The following is a 23,331-nucleotide window of genomic DNA, read 5'->3' as shown; positions in this document are numbered from 1 at the left end:
ATGAATTGATTTCAACCAAGTTGGACTTAAGTTTCTCTAAAATGGCTACGGATCGCTCAAACTTGTCTGCATGTCCAAAAGTTGGAAAAACTAGCAAGTTTGGAATAATTCTTGAATACGTTTTGACAAGTTGTTGGTACGGATTGTTACAGATTATTACTTTGGGGTACATCTCAGGTACGGATCGATACGGATTAAAACGTTTCTATTCGAGGCTAAACTTAGCTATCCGTCTCGTATGTGTGACTGGCGTTTTACACACCCCGTGGTTTATGCGGATGTAGCTTGTAAAATTCGGAACATTTTTGTACATGCGCGCGTGCGTGTGTGTTTATGTTCGTCTTGAGCACGTGTTTGTCTGCCGTGGTTTATGGTGTATGAAGGCTGCATTTAGGAAAGTTGCTTTCGCTGTTGAGTATTCATCCTTGCGTTTTACACTTTCCATCAACACCCCTTACCTCTTATTCAATTTTAGGATTACGATATGATCAAAATGCACTTGTTGTTAGATTTTTGAGGCAACCATTCTAAATTATTTTTTTCCGTTACAATTTCTTTTTGTTGATGGTCTACATTTCGATGCAAGGCTCTATGGTTGTGTTTATAACAATCTGGCCTCCGGTAAATCTATTCCTATATGTTATCTATGGTACACACTGTAGGCTAATTTTGCTCAGAGCCATATTGCATTGGTAAATTTGAACTCTATCAGTTTTGTAGAATTCGTCTTTTTACATTTACAATGACATGCTTATATGTGGCAACTTTTTAAAGACATGAAGTATGATGTTTTAGTTAATTTGAAAGAATGAAGAAATTTTATCAACGAAAATCAGCTAAATAGTCGCAAACAACATTTATACTGTGCCAGAAAAAATGCGGAAATCAAAATGGATGTATTACCTGTTCACCAGTTCTATTCAAAAGATCTATTCCATCGTTTTGGTACTCATTATTTCCATTACCGAGTTTAGATGGATAAAATCCCTCCCCGCTGCATCCACCGCCACTTACACGTTTTTCTCGAGGAAAATCTTTGTGAAACTTTGGTCCAAATATACGATCAACCAATGATCTTGCAAATTCGTATCTGTAAAAATGTCTCTTTATTTTTTCATCTGACAAATATCGTAATTCCTCATATATATCTTTTATATTTCGATTAGAAAATCTTCAGAAAATAAACACAGAAACCTCCTGGAAATGACTGATTACGAGCATTTTACTGATTAAAATCAGAATACATTTAGTCAATCGTTAAGTGCTTTTTTAAGTATTGTAGCATTTCCAAAGTCACTCTGATACTTTCGGGAAATAATAAAATGCCTACCCTTCTTTCAAAGACACATATGCTTCTTTAAGATCCTTGTAGGTATCGAACAAATCTTCGAAGTGTTTCAAAAATCCTCCGCCCATGTTTCGCAATGAATCTAAGGGTGCCATCAAGGATTTGATCTCACTTTTAAGTTCAGCTTGAATTTTCTGTTTTATGATTTTCTGAAAAAAAAAGAAAAAGAAAAAAAAAAAACAATAAAAAGCTAAAACTTTAAACAAACTAACATTCTGGATAGAGCAAACGATTATAGTACAAATATCAGCAATGTATGTGTGATATTGTTTATAATGAAAGCATGAGAATCTAATAGGAAGGCATATAAAGATGACTTTAAACATATAACGTTCATTTTGGTGCTGTTTAAAAGACCGATTTGGCTGTTATTTGGATATTATCATGGTTATATTTTGCCTTGTTTGCTTCTAATTAGTATTAACTAATGTCCTGTTTGTTATCACCTTGAAAAGCAACGCACTGAATTTAAGGAGGTAGGTTACCTTAATATTTGTAAGTGTGCATATCCAACCGGAAGCCAACATGACGATTTACGATGATGTTTACGACAAACTAAATGTGTATGTATATCCATTCTTCTTAATGTATATCCATTCTTCTTAAAATAAATTATGAACCTGCCTCCGATCTTATGTTTATTGGTTTAATAATACAGAAATGAATAAATTTCTGCAGGTACGCTTCAAAACATTGTTGCCTGAAAATAACGTCATTAGCGTCATGGCGTCACGTGTCAGTTACCGCACAAAATTAAAAGGAGTCATCTAACGTCTGCCAGTACATTTGCACAATTGTCTTCATTGTTTTACTATATGATTATGGACGCTAAATCTAGCAAAGTGTAAACTTTACAGACACTTGTGATTAAATTTGTAAAATGAAATATATTATGATGTATAATGAATTTATAAAGATCGGGATAGTATTCTTCATATGTTTCTAGATCGAAAATATAGGTATATGCGTCATTGTGTTCTTGAAAACTCTTTTAAGTATCTACGAATAATTTCGCAACTTATATCCTGTATTTTAACATGATTTTTAATTTTCAATCTTTGTTGCTGATGAAAACTTTCTCTGCATTCGATCAAAAATATATAAGCTTTGAATATATGAATGAATATAAATAAAACATAAAGGAACATAAACAACGAAATTCGGTGTTACAATTGAGAATATATGTTCTTGATCCATTGAACATATAATACTTTCGACATTACCAGAGTTGTTTTGCCCTTTGTAACTTTTTCTGCTATGTCGTTTTCGACTTTTTCATTGAGCCAGCCTGGTCCTTTTTCTTTAATTGCTTTTACAGCGTCATGGTAAAGTTTGGCTATGGTCTCTACGTCTTCAGTAAGATCAATCCAGTAAGGTTTTTCTCCTTGAAATGGGAAACAATTACATATAACTGAAAACTCTGTTACGAACATCCGTAACTTCAACATAGACGCGATATACGTTAGTTAACAAAGACAAAGAACAATACGTACATATTTTTGAAATCGCGTTTTGACAATGGACGATATAGCGGCTAGAAGATTCTCGGAAATACTACGGACACGAAGTATGCGAATAATTAATATCTAAAGCACATAGGAAGCAGTCACAGGTTAAGAAAAAAACAACAGGAAATGCAAATAAATTTGATAGATACTTAGACAATCTTTCAATTCCATTAGAGAAATTTACATTCCGCATTATACCGTCGGCAACAACAAATCAGTGTACGTACTTAGTCTAGTAAACGAAAGAGTGCCACGTTATGACTTTAGGTGTAAGAATACATGCGGACCTACTTTGATATTAACTGTTTTGACACAAATGAGAACTACAAACTTTCGTGTTTTCACGATAGCTTGCTGTTTTGCGACAAAAAATCTTTGCCGAAACATACTTGCCTCGAACGCCGCTAACTTTAATATCTGGAATTAATTTCTAGGTTCACAGTATTAAAATATTTCCTTAATTTTATCGTTTTAATTTGCAGGCAGCAAAAAGGACAATCAAATTATACTTACCTTCATTTATGAATGTATGATTCATTATTTCGTTTTTCGTGTCTTTCAGGATATTGATGTTTGTGTATATTCTGTAAGTATAAGATACTGCAAATTCAAAATTAATTTAATTCGCATCAGCTTCCTTGTTATACACATTTTCTCTTTTAAAATTCTATCAAAGTTATAAAGTACCATAAATTGATTAGTGAAATCTAATTTCTCCAAGTATTGTACACACAGAAGGACGCATAGAAACAACATATAAATGGAAATTAAGTAACTCCAAAAATATATCATGTGAAATCTTTCAAAAACTGATGTCTTTTATGGCAAAGCATTTAGTACTAATATTGGACATACAATATACTTGTACTCAATTATATGTAACTCTGATCTGAAGTGACTGTTTCGCATTTAAACATTCACTGTTGATAATGATGACAATAGTCTTAATCCGGAACTGGGTTTTCCCACTTCAATTTAGGTACACATATCCCCGATTATATAAACTATATTTATATCTAAGTTTAACTTTTAATACATTAAATATTTCTTTTAATTGACAAGCCAAATTTATGATATTAACTAAAGACAGATATGTTAATGCCATTATGTGTTGGATTTATAAAATAAGGTTGATTTTGTGTTCCTGCGCGAGTTTAATATTTTGACATATTTCAATGCTACATAGTGCAATCTATTTATAGAATGGTTTGCTTGTACCCACAGCGCCTGCATGAATCTTGGAAATACCATACGTAATCCGAGTTCCGGAGAAAATCTATTACCTTATTACACCGGCACCAATCCTAAAAAGGGATGTTTTGTAGTCTTTAAAAATATTCATGAATCCGTCAATTATGTCTTGCACCGCATCAAACACATCCTTCGCAGCTTTTGGAATCACAACTTTAACGGCTTGCACTATTGACTATAAGGAATGATAATCTTTTGTGGCAATAATTCCTCGCCGGTTCTATATACTTCTATTGTATTTACTTTTATTATGAAATATTAGTATTTATTGATTTCAAAAAATGTCCTGTTCAAAAATTTACATGATATGAATGATATCAATTATTTACAAACGTTTATACTGTTCAAATGGCTTTTGATACTGACGTGCAGATACTTAGAAACATTTAGTTTAGTACAAACACAAAGTTTTCAAAGAAGAGAAAATGCGTTCAGTTATTTTCTAAAAGACAAGCGCTCCTGGCGGGTAACGTATGCCTTGTTTACCTCACTAAAATTAACATTTAATATTCGTAAAGCGCGGAAATTAATTGTAAATTACGTACATTGTAAAATGTCATTATATCTGCTTTGACTTTTTCATAAAGACGAACGACAGCATTGATAAATTTCATCACAGGTTTTATGAACGATGGAAGACTGTCCAGCTTGAAAACAGCAAGCTTTTTCATGACCCGATATATATTGCCGGCAAGATTTGATATCTGTAATATGAAAATTAATATTAACAATATTTACTCAGACGTTCCCTTGATTTCTTCAATATTTATGTACATAATTACCAAACAATTTAAAATATTAAAAATCTGCCACAATATACATTGTGGGCTGACCGGGAAACTATTGTATCTGACATTCTGACCAAAAATGGTGCATTATTGCATTTTCTTAGTCCTTTTATTGTCATACTCCAACTCATAAAATATTATAAAAAAATTCCAACAATTTCTTGTTCTTTTTTCAATGATGTGAACATATTGTATCTGCAATCATCAACTTGTTTTGACTGGAAAACTGTTGTATCTGCCTCCCTAGCACATACAATAATTTCCCGGTAACATTTTCAATTACAGTCTCAATTTGAAAAAAAAATATTTGTGACATTGTGGTCTGGAATTTAATGGCCAAACAAGGAGAAAATGTTATTGTTGTTAAGGCTTTATGTAAATATTAAAGACCTAAAATGAATTATAGCGTATATTAACATTTTCACATAATGTGATACACGTACAATATTGTCACGGTATCAGAAAAGATACTGGTTATGAAATACAATGTTGTATCTTCAAACTTGCATGAGGGTGTCAGGTCTTGATTAACTTAGAACAAGTGAATCCTTTACACAAACAGTGAAGACCCTGATCATACGTCACGTTCTTTTTGCGTCTGACGTTAGTGTTTGCCAAAGTCCTCTCGCAGATGCTAGCATCAAATGTTTAAATAAAACCTGTCCAGAAATGTTTCTCAGGTGACTCTCTATCAAGATGTTTCTGCCAAAATATTTCAAGCTGTTCTTCAAATAACTTGTTTTACATACACTTATGTAGGAAAAGAATTGAAAATCTAGTCTAAAACCATAATGTCGAGAGCTTCTATATTTGGTATCACTCAGATGAGCGTTTCATGACCATGTGGATCCTCGTAATATCTTTATTGTTGGAAGAATGTCAGAAGGAACTCAACTTGTAAGCTTCAAAGCTAATTTCCATTTTGCAGAAAATTAATGCTGAATACTATAACATTATTCATCCATATCACGCAAAAAATACTTCTTCATGACTTTGAATAAATTTCTGACAGGACTGAGTGTAGATCCAGGCTTTCCTGTGCATCTAGGTTGTTGAAATTAAATCACAAAATTATTTGCTTCTTGAAATAGTTTAGGTCTTTTATAACTTTTTAGCAAAAAGTGTTTGCCCTGTTCAGACTGCACATATGCACAGACTGATCTGGGCCCACTAGTTGCAAAGTCCTGAAGATTACCAAAGGCAGTTCTTAGTATGACGTGGCTCTATTATAACCAGGTGAACTCATACAGTCATGGCTTACACTTTAATGGCTACGGACTTAATTTTGTACATATTTTTATGAAAATACAGAAGATCGATTCAGCCATGTGCCATTCTGTTATGTGACATATGGCTTATCTTGTTTCTTGTTCCTGTCCTTTACTTTTGAAAATAGCAGCACGATAAAATTAGTCAATGATGCAATACCATAGAAGTTTCCTTTTTGATTCCTGCCTAATTATACTGTTCTGTCACATGGGAGGGTTGTCTACTTAGTAGAGGGTAAGGGCATGACAAAACGCTAAAGTTACTATTCATTAATAGCAACTAGGTCACGTGCTTGCTTTCTGGCTTTTCATTTTACTGTCTGTTAGTTTTGAAATTTTAGTCTCAAACATTGATAAAGTTGATTGAAGTTATTGTAATAAACTGAAGTTCTGTTAGAAACATCTAGTTAATTTTGTCATTTTTTATTTGTACAATAAAGATTTAAATTTTTGAGGGTATATGAATACCTTTGTCCACGACAAAAAGAAACGTGTGTAAATCTCTGTTTTTCAGAAGTTTTTGAAAATGATTCTTCATAATATTCTGTCTTTACTTTACCGAAGTTTCACTTTACTACTGTAGCCCTAGCAAAGGTGATACAGAGAACAAAATCACATTATTGTTCACATAAAGGTTAATTAGGCCTTAAATATTCTTTGTTTTCGGTAAAATGCTCAAAAACAATAGGGTAAGTTAGTTTGAAAATGTTTTTATACTGTTCGCATTCAAAGCCTATTGCAATTAGAGAAACTGTTAACAACAGTATGTATCCTAACCAGACTGCACGGATGCACAGCCTGATCTGGATCCATGCTGGTGGTAAATGCACTATGTTGGTTTTCTCATTCATTATTGCTGTCTTAACGTATTGTTTAAATACTTTCAGAGCATTTACAAATATATGTTTACCAATTTAAGAACAGAAATAGAAAGATAAATACAGATAAGAGATAATTCATATATAAAAATAATGAAACAATATGAAATAAAATAAATATAATTCAAGTACAGATACAATAGTTTCCCAGTCATCAGAAAGAAAATACTGTATCTAGCACTATTTTCATTGTATATTCATAATTCATGTTATTTATAAGTAAAACAACAATTCTACGCTTAAAGGTACCAAATAAAGACAAATAAAAAAGCAAAAGTCTTAAAAAAAGACTACACATTTTGAAATATATATCTAAACATTACGATAGCCATGCAATATTCCCTTCAAGTCAAAACATGTGCAGAAAAACGAATGATTCTTTTTTGTATTTTCTTAGACTGACATGGGTGGTCATTTTGTCCTTCTTTCGTGTTTATCGTTTTTCCGTAACCGATCGGAAATTATTCGGTATCACGCGATTTTATAATTAATTCAAACGAATGTCCGTTTAAAAGACGCACCACAAAATAACTGTATATTTGTTTATTTCCATAATAGTAGTAATAGTAGTTATACATGATTTGCATGAAAAAAATATGAGATATACAAGCTTTTAGTTTTAAATTGACAGTGACATATATTAGGCCAAGACAATGTGTTTAATGTATAAAATTTTATTGAATTAATGTAGCAATATGTACATAAATCAGTGTATGTAGGTAAATTTCAATCACATTTTGTCTCTAGTGTGCAAGATAGCTATTCATCTATAGTCTTAAAACTATTCTGAAAAGAGATTGACTAAATAAGTTTGCAGATCAAGTTGTGAAAACACATTTATTCAGGAAGGGCCTAAATTGTCCATCCGAAAACTTGTAGTAAGCTGTATATTACCTGTATTATAAGAATGATTTTCATGAAGTTTTTGTGAGTTACAAAAATGTTGAATTCCCTATGCTACTATGTTTGTAAACACTGCGTCATCGTTGGATCTATTTATAAATTATAGCCTCCTTTCGAAGCATTCTTACGAAGAAGTCCGAAGATGTGCGACGGGTTCGTAAGCAGTCGGAAAACATACTTTCGGTTTGAAATAGGCAAAAATGCTTTTGTTTATTTGTTGGTTATTCTTGAGCATATTCACGACTATTTTGTCAGATCCGATACAATGGGTCAGTGTATTCAGTAAAAATGAAGTCTCAGCTACAAACTCTGGTTTTCATATAATACTCGTTCGGGTTTTAGTAGTGAACTTTTAAAGCAATATGAATTTGATAATTAATTCTTAATAAACAGTGCAGATAAAATAGTTTTACGGTAACTTTTTTAATTGAATAATGTCATTTTGAACGTGAAAATATTGTATCTGACACTTTTTGCTAAATTTTTAAAATAAATTATTGAGTGCATTTTAAAAGCCAATATAGTATTTCTTATTTCAATTGATAATGATTTACTAAGTATGGTAATACTAAGCTACGTTTTTAAGAAAATATACAGTTTTTCTTTCTCCTTTAATATTTAGAAAACTGTAGATACAATAGTTTCCCGGTCAACCCTTGAAATTTCATTTTTTTTTTCAAACACATTGTCGTTAATTTAGCTACCTTTCTTTTACAATGGCTTTTATACACATAAGAATAAATGTTATTAGTATCAATCATGCACAATCTATACGTGAACAGACAGATGTTATCATTTAAGTAAATATATAAAATGTAATCAGTTTTCGATTGAACACTTACCTTATCTGGCATTTCGGCGACGGACTTGACAAAATTGTCAACAATATCCTTAAGAGAGAAGTCGGTAGATATAATTTTCTTGAATGCTTCCACACCTTTCTTCACAGCACCAACGACATTGTTTACTATGCTGGTGAACTGTTTTATGAGGTCAAAACCCAGTTTTGGATCAAGCTCCTGGAAAATTGCAATCAGTATTCGTTTGAAGTAACACATATTTCAACCGTTTGCTTTTTCTTACCATGGAAGACGTATTTAGAAACCTGTCTCATAATGCCTATGCTTTAATTGTTTGTCATTGAAAATATCATCATTATAACTGAAAGAACATATTTCATTTTTTTTCTTTGAAAATATAAACACAAGTATTGTAACTGTACAAGTAACCCGCGCTTATTTTAACTGTGATTTACAACAAATTATTATAGTCACCTTTAATATATTAAGTGCATACTTCGCTCCGCCTTTGAAACATATTCTTGCTAGAAAGAAGTCAATGTTCTTGCCGATAAATCCCAAATGGATCTTTACATAAGCTTCATCATGAACTCTCACATCTACACTCCCTTTTATCAGTGCTGAAATATATTGTTTTCTATATGTGCGCAATAGAAAAGCTTTAATCCTACATCCAAAATGGTAAATATAGAATAATTTCGTTCAATTAAAAACACTTAAATTCCTGTTTATGAAAACATTTATTGTTTTCTCGTAATTAGTTTCACAAAAAAGTAAAAATAGTTTTTTACATACACATTTTCAGATCAAGGAGATTTTCCATTATCAAGCCAAACGATGCACCAATAGAACTTGAGCCAATCTGTTTGCGCCAGTCAACCCCTGGGGCTTCAAGTCTAAATGCAAGCTCCGCGTCAAGTATTGATCTTTTCGAAATTCCTGCGCGGGCAAGTCCTGTTCCATCGCCAGTGCTAGATGACATGAAATTGTGATACTAAATGATAAGCCGATACTTACACATGGAATTATTACAGATTTATAAAATTTAAAATAAATACGTATAAGCAAAGCAGAGAAATATTTGACAAGATTGATATACAATGTATTACAACCTGGCAGTAAACGAATTCCTTTTGTATATCAAATCATATGAAATATAGCCATACCTGTCTACGTCTGCTAATGGATGAGCTTGATATTGGAGGAGTGCTTCATACCGAACAGTATCATCATCATCATACAAAGCCACTCTTTCAAGTTGCTCCAACGTCTGTTTAAACATTTTAAAAACATCTATGATTATCAATTTAACAATTAAGACACAACTAATATGCAACAATACAGTCTACTGCAAGTTTTGTGATCTTTTTATCACGATTTAGTGACATTTCTTTTTTTTCAGAATGTATCAATTATAAATAAAGTATCATACAATTAAACAATTGAATTTCGGACATGATCAATAACCTATCGGAGAAATTTCGAATTGCAAGCGTCTTTTGGAACTATGGCACAACGTATTTTCGATATGCACTAACTACCATTTAAATAATACATATTTTATCTTTGGGCTGAGCAAAATATAAATATTTCGAAGTAATGAAAGTTAAGATTCGACAACACTCATTTAAATGACGTCGAACACCAGCTACGACTTTTACACCTCTTTATGGTCAATATTGACGTTTCAGTATTCACTTCTAAAATAATTGTCTTAGCCTGTCCTAAAAGTTATTTTGGCCGAATCAGCTTTATTTAAAACGTGTAAACACAATTAATTATAGATCGAAACACGAGTATTTAATTGCTATTATATAAATATCATATGGCAGCGTGTGTGACACTGATATTGTCAACCCGAGGGCAGAATGTCACTCGAGGCGAAAGACGAGTGGTGACATTCTGTTTCAAGGGTTGAAAATATCAATGTCACACACGCTGCCATATGATATTTATTCTATTATACCGAACTAAATTAAGCACATAAAAAAGATAAAATATGTTTTTGATTCATTTAATTCAACAGTTTCATCTTTAGTGCGGTAATCACCTGTATACATTTTGAATAGTGACGTGATTATATACTATATGTGTACAAGGGAGACAATCATTTCATGATTTGGCTAAAATATTGAAGCAGTTATTTGCCCTTATATGACATTCAAAATATCAATGCAGTCACATGACCTGACAGTCACTTTCACTTGGTCACGTGTAAAAAAGGTTGAAAATGTTTCTGATAGTCAAAATATCTCTTTCTCGGGTAATGGGATTTTATCATTGTAGACAAAAGTGAGGTATAATAAACTGTATTATCACATTGAACTATGTTCAGAATGAGGAAAGTTTTTCAGTCATTATCGATCTTTAAATTAACATATCCGCGGATGAAGCAAATGGACGTAATTTAGCAGAGTTCATACTATCTTTTATCATTATTGCCTGATTCTCTTTTTCAGTTTTGTATTATCTAATATGTTATTATTCTTATCTCTTTTTCTTCAACGAATTGCAATATCTGCATATAGATACTGCATTCCTGAAAGGGTGATTTAAATAAGTTCACCCAGAAATATATGAATTTCGACGGAGGCGTCAGTCGACGTCTATATTTATATTCTGAGAGGTGAATATTTTTCATACCACACACTCAGGAATGCAGTATTTATTTTATTAAACCGAAAACATAGACAGGTCAAAACATGAACTGTAAAATCAACATAATGAATTGAATGATTTTTGAAATAACCATTACAAAGCAGGTTATTAACACCCAATAAGATAAACACGGTAGGTTTCTTTACTAGAGAGTCTTCTGAAATTGTGTCGAATCTTTTAAGATCTTTTTTTTTCTCGGCGAATGCCGTATTAAGAACGAATTCGTGATCATGCCACGTGATTTCAGTTTGCAAATCAGACTACTCGATGACGCATTATAGATAATTTATCAAAATGAACGATTTATGCAACACTCTGCCTGATTGGACGAGAGTGTCTATTTGTTTCGTTCTGCTGATTGTGCTACGCTGGGTGAAATGTAGACAAAGCATTTATGCTAAATGACGCTGTTCACAGTTTTAAAGCTAAGTTTTGCTCAGTATATTTAGATCTAAAAAATGATAAGTAAGTTTAATAAAATGATAAAAACCTGTTCAAATACCAACATATATCAATTTACAGAAAGAGCTGAATACGGTCTGCGTATCACATGAATAATGGCGTGATTAGAGTCTTCTATGTAGAGAAGTGCCTTCCAGACCGCTGCTGTAATTATTTGCCGTAGAATAAACGAAACAAAATTGCACATTAGGAAATTTTGTGAACATTTTAAAGAGAACCATTTAAATTGTTGTTAAGTGTGGTGTTTGGTTTTGCTATTTGCAAAATGTTAGATAAATGATAGAATGACACGATTTGTAAACCTCATATGCTTCTTGTATTACTACAATTAGCCGACAATCTTTAAAGCCGACAATCCTTTTTTAAAGATTGTTCTTGATTTTCACTCTCCTGATTGTGCAACGCTAAGTGAAATGTCAGACAAGGAGTGTTTAATGACGCTATTTACAGCTTTAAAGCTACGCTTCGCTCAGTATATTTAGCTAGAATATTGATATATCTAAAATGATAAGTAAGTTTTATAAATGTAATAGAAACCTGTTCAAATACCAATATGTATCAATTTACAGGGAGAGCTAAATACGGTCTGCCTATCACATGAATGAGGGTGTGATTAGCCGATCGATTAATGTCTTCTAGGTAGAGAAATTACTTCAAGACCACTGCTGTAATTATTCGACATAGAAAAAAAAAACGAAACAATATTGCACCGTTACGAGACCTTTGTGAAAAATTAAAAGAGAACCATTTAAATTGTTTGAGTGTTGTGTTTAGTTTTTGCTATTTTCAAAATGTTAGATAGATGACAGAATAACACAAATGATATGAAAACCTCATAAACTTATTGTCTTAATACAATTCTCCGACCATCTTTTTAAAAGATATTTCTTGTCAAGCATTATGCTAGGTTCAGCCGAGACGTTAAAATAACGATAAGCGCGTATTGTGCCGACACCGACAGCAGTAACACATTACAAAAGGCGATGACCTTGAAATTTTTATTTCTGAACGAAACATATAACTATGTGTACTCATTTTTCTACTTAGATCAATTTGTATTTGCTGATCATAGTTTCGATCCGAAATTTGATAAAAACAAACTTTTTTTTTTAATTTTCAGGATGGAGAGGAAATCACAAAAAAGAAAGATCGGCTGGGCTCATACATGAATGAGCACATGAAAAACATATGATTCTATCCTAAAATATAATTATAACCGCTTCGTCAAAAATAATTTCTGCAATTTTCTTATCAATGCAAATGTATCGTATTACCCAACGGGAGATATAAAAATATAATCGCAGAAAACAAAAATATAGTGCTGGTGCGCAAGTGATATTAAATTAATGGTGAATATCATATAACTATTAAAGTTTTTTTAAGAAAATGAAAATAACTATCTGCGCATGAGATATTAAATCACTGGAGAATAACCGTATATTATTTAAGTTCAACTAATTTGCTCTGGTCATTTATGTGAGGTAAAATAATTGCAATTATATCACGAGGAACTAAAAATTAGGCCGTATTGTTGTTATGTCACTACATATTAGAGAGCAGCCCATAAATGACAGTGCGTAATAAAGAAACTTTTATATTTTTCCTGGATGACAGTGCTTCAATGTGATTGAAAGCACCGACTTACACGGGTAGAATGTTTTATGATTCAATTGTTTTCAAGTATAATTGAAATAACTTTGCTGAATTTATTATTTGAGCGGACAAGTTGTCGTAAATTACAGTTTCAATGATTCATTACTTTTTTAAATGTTTAAGTGCCACTTAAACGAATTTAGATTTGTGTTTTGTAAGCTCAAAGTTGAATAAAATATCAGAAGGGGTATATAAATTGTCAATATTGTCAATAAACAGTGCGCGTTATTGACTGAACGTCCTAATGATTTACATTGTAGCTGTTAATCAGTCAGGAAAAGCAATACAGGCGGATATGATTCAGCCTTCTTATAACAGATAAATCGTAAAATAAACGTTCATTTTTCGCATGTACTTATATTTGTAAGCCTTAGGCGATATTGTTATTATAGGTATTAGTCTTGCATTCAGAAATGTTCATGTTCTGCAAAATTAAAAGCAAGATATTATGCGAAAGGACAAGTGCATATTTCCCGATACAACGCTGATAATATTTTTAGTAAATACTCATCTACACTTCTTGTCCTTTTAATATATTTGTTCTTTAATCTAAGTTAAAAAGTCGTTCTGTCGTCTGAAATGAAAATTCTAACGATACGATATATATCACTCACCTGATATAAAATTTACACGTCATAATGATTACACTAGACACATTTATACAGAGACTGTAAACACATATTAAAAAGATGCACATATCTGTAACTTTAACGAAAATACATATTGGCCGTAATAGTTGTGAAAAGTATTACAAACGAAAACATCATTCATTAAAAATTTAGCATTGATAATAATTATACACTAGGATACTGATTCCAGTGTCTACATATAGGATTGTCTTGTATTTGTTTTGACACTCTAATTACTAGTCAATTACATTCTCATTCTAACATTAGTCAATCGCAAACACAAAATATATCATGTTAAATTATATTACGAGCTTTAAACATCATTGATTTAAGAAATTGAGAATCAATAAAACAAATTACCTTAAAGTCGTGGAATTTTCTAAGTGCGTGAATTCCTGTACGTTTGATCCATTGTGAGTTTGTTGAATTGATGTGTGACAATATATGCTCATACGACACAGGTAAGCCTGCATTGCCGATGGCATCAAGGAGTACAACTTTGTTGTGATCATGCTCTACACATTCAACCTCTGTCATAACTGATCTTTTCATCTCAAATAACCATGGGTCTGATATAGAAAGAATAGGGCAATAATGTCTAAATGTATGATGCATACTATTTCACCATCCTCGGGCTTACAATAAGTGCTGCGTCTATTTACACTGACACTTGCAACTATTTTACAGTAAATCACTTTTGTTTGCAAAGCAGCTACATAAACATACATCGACTAATATCAATTGATATGACTGATCACTTCTAAAGATGGTGTGTAATGTGTGTTTAGGTGAGGTTATTTTAGAATGCAAGAATTGTCTGTTACATGTAGGGGTCAGCAAATGTGATCCCGTAAGCGACAATGTTTTCTTTTCAAGTAACGTACAGATATTTCAGTTGATACAATTGTGATACTCTGAAAGCAGTGACTTAAGTAAAATATAGCACCAACACAAGGCTTCCGAATATATAATGCCAACTGCGTCAATTTTAATCATCTTGCTTGAAGGGGATTATGATATACAATATATGTCTAAAGATAAAATTAAAAATGATATGTGCAGTAATACCATGTAGTCCTAGCTCATCATGGAGATATTGCACGAGCTGTTCGGCGTATTCAGATTGACCGTACTTCCTCACACTTCCAACTAGTCCCCCGAATGTTAAACAAGACACATATCTGATATCTCGAGAAAGTAGTACTTTTTCTGAACGTCTTCCTTTGAAGCAAAACTTTTCTACTGTCGTCAGAAGCTCCTGTGGTATTGAATACCATAGAAAATCATTATGTAAAATATCAGTTATATTTTGGCAGAATTATGTTTTGATTTTACTCGCTCATAAATAATATGCCTTATGAAAAGCCTTTATTTCTAAATATGAGTTTAATATATGCAGATGCAATGAAATCTTGGTTTGATATAATAACAGTCAATTCTATCACATTAAAAAATTTACTCCTAGAAGCTCTAAAGAACCAGGAAAATCAGATGTATATACTTGATTATATGCAAGTTCAAAATTTGCATAAGAAACTACACACAATTAAGGGGTTTATGCTCACTCGTTTTATTTGTTACAAATTGTCATTAAAATGTGTCTTGTATTATGAAAACGCCAACCACTTCGCTATTGTACGTCCTACTTAAAATTAACATCTTCTGGTTCCCTTTAGCACTTGCTGATTCAAAGACCTTAGCAATGACGTTTGTTTTGTCTTTATAAACTTTTACGAACTTTGTGATCTTATGCAATCAAAAAAGTTTTACAAAGAGGGACTCTTGTCTGATACATGATAATTTCGCTGACCATCTGCAATCTGTTCAGATGGTACGCATCTTTTATTACATATTCAATCACTGAATTAAAATTTGCGGCAACTAATTGCAGATACCTCGTGGCTCTTGCGACTGCATAGCGGATACAAAAATATTGACAATAATTTTATTTTACCAGTGTTGGTTCTTTGTCAATAGTCGTGAGTGATGTAAGCACACTCATTAAGAGTTCCTCATCTATACGCAGATTATTTAATACTTTATCGACTATCATCCTTTGATAGTTGATCGCTACTAAGGCGTCAGCTATTGTATTTTTGTCGCCTCTGTTCGTTCGTTTCCTGTAATAATATTACGTTCAAATAAGAAAACGAAAACTTGCAGGTCCTAACAAATTAAACTGCGCATCAGATATAAGAACAAACGTTTTGCATTTCATTTTCTAAGTATCATGGTCCTAGAGTAAAAGTTTTTAGCAAATGTAATGTAAAATGCTATTATATGGTTTCACAATTTTACTTCATATACATCATACATGTCACTACGTACACTGACAGAAAGTACTCATCTGTGATGTCTTCAACATCTGACTCATCCATCCTTCCAAGTGTCAAAACCAAATTATGAAAACAAGTTCCGACCTCAGGGGAACCTGAAGTAAAACGCTGTTTACAGTGTGAGATCTGTAATATTACTGTAATGTATCTGAGCATATAATTAAAAATAATTAAACAATTAGTCATGTCTTTGTTTTCGTGTATATCAAATTTCAATTGTTTAACATGCAATTAGTTTTCTTGTCACAATATATGCATATGATATCCCGATCTAACGATTTCAGAAACCACCATGGTTACGTATACGTTAAACCTAATACACAGATTGTGATAAGCATTTTTCGTTTAAAATAATGTCTAAATATTACTGGGATAGTATTCATGTAGGTTATTACTTTAATTTACGAATGAATTTCCAGAATGACTTCTCGTGAATATAAAAGTAACGTCATGCTCTTTTCATATCATTTCCAGAACATGTTAAAAATCGCAGCCGAAATGCTAGCTATTCCATATTTGAATAATGATGACGAGCATATTTCATATTAGAAAAATACACACCAATTAATAATTTTCTCACTCATAGAGGGATTGTCTGTTTACGTAGAAAAGTAATTATTTATCACACTTTATACAATTAGAAACAATAGTTAATGTCAGTTGATATTCCTAGCAACTCGCCGTAACATTCACACCGACAAATAGCAATTGAATAAGTGTTCATTAGAAACATATCACCGCACAAAGAGAAGCATTTTTGACTTACGGACAACACTTTCCTATCATTTTGAATGGCCTACAATATTCAGCAAATAAGCGCTATTTAGAATTAATCAAGTTTAACCTTTCTCTGGTTGGTGACGAATGCAAGACAGGTTTCCAGCAATGTAAGACGATGTATCCTGAATGTCACTTTTTGTCTTTAAGTCACTCCTTTTTGTCAGCTAAAGATACAAGAAATGGCATCTTAAAATATAGAATTGGCTGTTTCGTTCTACTTAATCCAGTTTCACAAGGGAACTATTATCTATTCGAGTTGCGTACCTGTTTGATCTATGACATTCTGACGAGCAACATTATGTCATCACGACCATTATAATAAACAGTTTTTACAATATAGTAAAGTAAAAGATGATACATCATTATCAAAAGCTTATAAATAATTGAAATCTGCAGGAAAAAGCACCCCAGGTACATCGAAACAATAAATCAATAAAACAAACTCCTACGGTACAGCATACCTTATTGGTGTGATGAATACGTCCGGATTTGAGATCAAGTGGTTTTACTGATTTGACTGTAAACTGTGTTTTCTTCAAAAATATTAGTCTGTCCTTTGAGCTGGCGATTATCGAGGGAAAACCTGTCATAATTATTTATTTGTATTAATAACTATCGATGGCTTAGAACTAGATACGTACACGTTATGATTAGATATTCTGTAAGAGCGTAGACGTATTGAAGTGCCAAGTTTTGGATTAAAATGTTTTGCTTAAAAATTGAACTTTGGTCATTACATATGCATTAGATCTTGAGTTATTCTAAAAAGTTCTAAACTAGAAAAATATGTCAGAGTCGGGAATCAACCCGGGTTTCTTGACCATAAACACTTTCCTTCCATATTTACCAGTTCACCACTAAAGGACCGCATTATTAAAACTATATAATCAAGATGTTTTACCTTCGCTACCCCATGACACATGTTTTTTAATTTGGAAATATTAATAAAATAACAACTACTTCCCATTTGTTTCCATAACATATAAGAAATATAGCAATAATATTCTGTCTTAAATTGTTTATTCCCTTTGCTGTCTTACAAACTGAAGGTCATTCCATCTAAATATGAATTATCTGACAAAGCAAAGGTTAAAGGTCATACTATAAAGGGTTGATAGCTTCTTTATACATAAGATAGATATGTTTATAATTTCCTGATTGAGACTAAGATATTTTACCATTTAACCAACATTTTCAATCAGATGTCCTGACGAATTCATATTTTTCATTCCTTTTCCAAAACATCAATAATCCAGTCTGAATGAAATGAATGAGCATAACTATTGTTACTAATTGTGTTCTAAAGCTTATGCCAAAATCTTAAAAGTCAAGGTAAATTGTAAGAATAAATTGCATTTTTCTGAAACGGAAAAGTCTAGAAATCCAATTATGATTAGGACTATAGGAATGCAAACAAAAAGGTTTATCGTTCAGAAGTAAAAATGTTGCTATGTTCTCATTTTGTGCTGAAAATTTGAATGACAGAAGTAAGCTGATATACTAGGAAATATCTTAATCAACATAATGTAATGATATATAGCAGGACTGAAAAACTGAAAGCACTCATGTCGAAATTACTTATTGCCTCCGCAGTGCTACAAGAGATACTGTTAGTAATATTATCCTTTATTTGTTCTTCCTGGTGGGAAGGCAACTAACAATTCACTTCAGAAAAATATAAGAGGTTTGATAACATTTATTGTCGTGCCTTATAGACTGGATTACTTATGAGTGCCTGCAATAAGGAAGAAGACAAAAAAAAAACGATATACTTGTGCGAATTCCTTGGCTGAATAATGTCAATAAATCACAGAAAATCACCAATATGCATGTCATATAGAGCACGCACAAAGTTCCCATTCTGCTTTAAGAGGTAAAGTAAACAAACATATGGGCCTCAGGGAGTTGTAAGAGTGATACAACAAACTTCTCGAAGCCCTTATAGTGAATAATATATGTCCACACTTCAATAGTACAAACAGAACTTCAATGTGATTAAGTATAAGGGTTTGAAACCGGCCAATATTTAATTCTGATTTGAATAGAGGGAAGAGTGGTTTTTGAAGTGTACACTGCAATAAATCGTTTAGGAATAATATATTTTACTTTTTATGGTACATGAATAAAGGGAAGCGCACTTAAACTTGAAAAATGAAGTATTTTGAAATCTGGCAAGAATCCTATTTTACAATTTAGTATATTTGTACAACTTATAGGATTTAAAACCAAGTAAAGCGTAAGAGAAACGTTTAAGATGTTGAAGTTTGGACTATCTTAATTATAACTATACAAACCCATTTCTGAAAAGCCAGTCGTAGCTTCCACCGGTCGCATTCCATAAAAAGGATTAAATCTGCATGAACAAACATAAAATAATATAACAGTTTCATATTATAAAGGGAAAAATCCCGATCTCAGTCACCTAAGAATGTTGACCCTAATAAGATTGATAATAATGTCAGTAGAGGAATTACACCATTTCCGATTTCAACTATTTGCAGCTAATTATTATAAAACAACTTATTCATTTGTTTTAAAGCATTTAATACGTTGCATGTTTACATTGTTAACAGCATGAAAAGAATGCAGATTACATACTGAAATTATTTGTAAACAACTGCTTGATAAGTCTTAATGTATGGTCTGATGCTTTAAAGACATACCCTGCCTTTGTTGAAAAGTCAATGTTAAATTCTTCTTCAATCATGACACTATGAATTGTATTCAAGTCGTCGTGGAAGTGCAGCATCTACATAGTTAAAAGACTACTTTTAGTACATTCAATACCACCGAAAACATTTTCTCTAATTTTGATATTTCCAACACATAGATAGTTCACCTAATCCAGCCAAAAAACATCTCAATAAACAGTTGTAGGAACATTACTAGGATTGAGTCGCTTTGAAGGACAGTTTTGGTGTTTTTTTAACTAAAAATAATATGATACAAATAATTTATATGTGCCTAAGCCTTGATTTATGTGAGTGTTATAAAGTGTCTTTGCTAGTCTTTGTTATTCCCTATGTTTCTGTTACATCTCTTTCTATAGATATACGAGATTTTTTAATAACATAATTAACTGTGTACCCTGATAAGTGTTTGCAAAGTTTACACACTTTAATTTCCTACTTCATTTTGTTTTGGTTAGATTATAACATAAAACAAATGTAACTATATAATATTATAATTTGAAAAATTAAATATATAAAATTTATGGTCATTCAATGTAAATATATAGACTAGATTAAATTTGTTTTTGTCTCTGTCCTGTATCATCAACTGGTTTTGTAAAGCGCATATTTTGCGCAATATAAGTGTTATTTGTATTGTAATGTATTATTTTTAAAACTGTTTGTTTTCTTGACAATGTAAGATCAAAATATCTTTCTCGAAGTGAAAGATAATTGCAATATTTTCACGAGTAAAGTAGCCGTGCGTGGTATTACGTTCAGGAATGTAACATATTTTGATGTTACATGTGAAACAAAAAGATGTATTTTATATTTTAACCAAATTCTGACCTGTTTCATTCCTTGCCAGTGACGATATTTAGCATTTAACAATGAATAAACTAAATATGTTTATTCCGACATTCAAATACAAAACTCACTGTTACATGTTACAAAATTATTTAATGAATTGCTAGCAAAACAGTTTTTTTTTATTTAAAGAGTGCAGCTGAAACATTTCATTCGTATATTGAAAATAATATATATGGCAGTTTTGAAGATTATACAAGTTTTTGTCAATTAAAGCGCTATAGTGCATTCGCTTACGTTACCTTTCAAAGCAAAGTTAACAGTTAGCTTTACAATTTGTTTTACAACAAAAAGGTGATTGCGTTACATGAAATTATGCACATTCAAGCAGTTTAGTGAAATAAAACATATAACAATATAAAAAACATTACCTTTGCATATGTACTATTACCATTAACTGATTTTACATTTGTTTTGTTTCTTGTCTTCACGTACTCAAATCCAAATGTGGTTTTGTTAACTATATATGTTGCATTGTGAAAGCCTGGAAAAACGATTGTGTATAAATATATCAATTATGCATTTATATCATATATGCATGTAAATAACTAATTTATAACTGAAATCATACTCTTCAGAAATACGTCAATATTCTGAAAATCGCTTACGTATATGGCTGTTTGATGAAATTAGATTGCAAAAAATAAAAGTCAGCTTTGCCTGACCAACCTTCTCGTCCATGTTCATTTGTTTCATATCGCCAACCGTCGTGTAGATAGGATTCATGCTCGATCTGAAACATATTACATATTCTGAGTCGAAAAGTCAAAACTGCTTGGCTAAAAAACAGAAAGATTCAGAACTAGCAGACTGCATTTAGTTTATATGCGAAGATGTAGAAAGACACGAAATTAAGCTAATGTTGATAATATTTACTTGCATAATAAAACTATCGACTATTGAAAAGCTACATTTTATCTATATTTCCACATGATGAATGGTAAATACTAAATGTTTACTTCGTGACGATGATGAAGTTTGGCTGAAAGCATGCCCGCAAATCCTTTCTTGACCATTAAAATTTCATGTTCTTCATCTGGCTGATGAAATACCTTTCCGATTTCTCCACGGTGGCTTATCTCAAAGGAAAACCTATAAAAATAGTTCAAATTTCAACATGACATTTTATCTCTTTCACCTAAGGTGTCTCTCCGTGCATTATTTCATCACGGGCCAGCACCTGATAGAACCACCGACCATCCGTTAGCCAGCTGTACGGCTTCCTCACAAAAATAATTCAACAACCCGAGTGAGACTTGAACCAACATCGGTGAGGTGCAAGTGATTCGAAGTCTGCGACATTAATCACTCGGCCATGGAGGTCCCTGTCTTTTTCATATAAGTAAATAAAATATTTCCAAATTATATGAAGTATCAAGTTACAATTTATGTTTCATACTTATGTTATTGGATTTCATATTGACTCAAAACTGATTCTTTCTATAAACATTCGTTTGGGCTCGACATCCCGTTCCATAAATTTGCATTCTTATTTTTGTTAATTGTGTTTGAGGTAGTCAAGCTTTGCCGCTTTCATAAAAAAGATGTCTTACATGCACTTTTCGTGTCAGGTGTCTTTTCTAAACTGATACAAGTTATACCATCTGAAGTAAATGCAGTTCCTCTGCAGTTTGTATTTTTGAATCATATAGTTTATGTACGTTTAAAATAATCTGTATCTGCATGGTTCAACCTTTTCAAATACCAAATGTGTAGAACGTTACTGCCATAATCAGCGTATAATTAAATTTATATGAAAACCCTTTAGAAGCAAAGGACACAACCAAGCAAATCAATTTGCTTTGTTTGACTGAGTCTATTCATGAGAAATAATGAAATGTGCGACACCCTTCTTGACCCTTAACATATTCAGAGGACGCCGTGATCTTTAAGGACCAGAAAATATAACACTACGGCTAGACAATGGGTACAATAGGGTGATTATAATAGTAGCTTGATCTGGGATGCTGTATTCGGCTCGAGTGCATTTCGCTAGAACGGATCTCACGAGGCGCGCAAGCGCCGAGTGTGATCCGTCCTTGCGAAATCCAAGAGAACCGAATACAAAATCATAGATCTAGCTATGGCATGTCAAACGTTGCTAAATTATATGTATGTTATTATTATTGTATGTTTGTTATTGTTATTCAATGTCGTGTCATTCATATTCTAAGATTTGCTATTGTTATTGTATATGTCGTTATTCTTATGGTATGTTCGATATTCTTATGATAAAAGTTATTATTGTTATTCTATATTTCGTTATTGTTATTGTATTTTTGATATTGTTATTCAATTTCTTGTCATTCATATTCTAAATGTTACCATTGTTATTCTATATGTCGTTATTCTTATTGTATGTTCGATATTCTTATTGTAAAAGACGTTATTGTTGTTGTATATTCATTATTGTTTTTGTAAGCTTGATATTCTTATTGTATGTTCGATTTCCCGCGATATAAATAGCACAGCGACGCTAAACAAATACAATCACATAACATAGAATAAGAATGACACGTTTTGTAAATAG

At 32.0% G+C, this 23,331-nt stretch overlaps 1 protein-coding gene across 1 annotated transcript in view; it reads right to left on the bottom strand.

Annotated features, from left to right (window-relative positions):
- Positions 1–21,893, bottom strand: part of LOC128553035 (uncharacterized) — a gene marked incomplete at both ends in the record, with an annotated part of 71,006 nt that extends 49,113 nt beyond the window's left edge. The window contains 21 exons of the mRNA XM_053534141.1: positions 904–1,090; positions 1,331–1,497; positions 2,572–2,732; positions 3,370–3,440; positions 4,140–4,282; positions 4,653–4,811; positions 8,787–8,963; positions 9,219–9,364; positions 9,540–9,715; positions 9,911–10,014; positions 14,507–14,715; positions 15,215–15,404; positions 16,101–16,266; positions 16,475–16,577; positions 17,327–17,426; positions 17,724–17,845; positions 19,557–19,615; positions 19,926–20,011; positions 21,173–21,285; positions 21,471–21,534; positions 21,761–21,893. Coding sequence (XP_053390116.1) covers positions 904–1,090; positions 1,331–1,497; positions 2,572–2,732; positions 3,370–3,440; positions 4,140–4,282; positions 4,653–4,811; positions 8,787–8,963; positions 9,219–9,364; positions 9,540–9,715; positions 9,911–10,014; positions 14,507–14,715; positions 15,215–15,404; positions 16,101–16,266; positions 16,475–16,577; positions 17,327–17,426; positions 17,724–17,845; positions 19,557–19,615; positions 19,926–20,011; positions 21,173–21,285; positions 21,471–21,534; positions 21,761–21,893 — 2,836 coding nt within the window. The remainder of the gene's footprint in view (positions 1–903; positions 1,091–1,330; positions 1,498–2,571; positions 2,733–3,369; positions 3,441–4,139; positions 4,283–4,652; positions 4,812–8,786; positions 8,964–9,218; positions 9,365–9,539; positions 9,716–9,910; positions 10,015–14,506; positions 14,716–15,214; positions 15,405–16,100; positions 16,267–16,474; positions 16,578–17,326; positions 17,427–17,723; positions 17,846–19,556; positions 19,616–19,925; positions 20,012–21,172; positions 21,286–21,470; positions 21,535–21,760) is intronic.
- Positions 21,894–23,331: the final 1,438 nt, after the last annotated feature.

This window comes from Mercenaria mercenaria, unplaced genomic scaffold (genome assembly GCF_021730395.1).
Source record: "Mercenaria mercenaria strain notata unplaced genomic scaffold, MADL_Memer_1 contig_3409, whole genome shotgun sequence".
In the NCBI taxonomy this organism is placed as follows: domain Eukaryota; kingdom Metazoa; phylum Mollusca; class Bivalvia; order Venerida; family Veneridae; genus Mercenaria; species Mercenaria mercenaria.
This window is presented reverse-complemented; position numbering and strand designations above follow the sequence as displayed.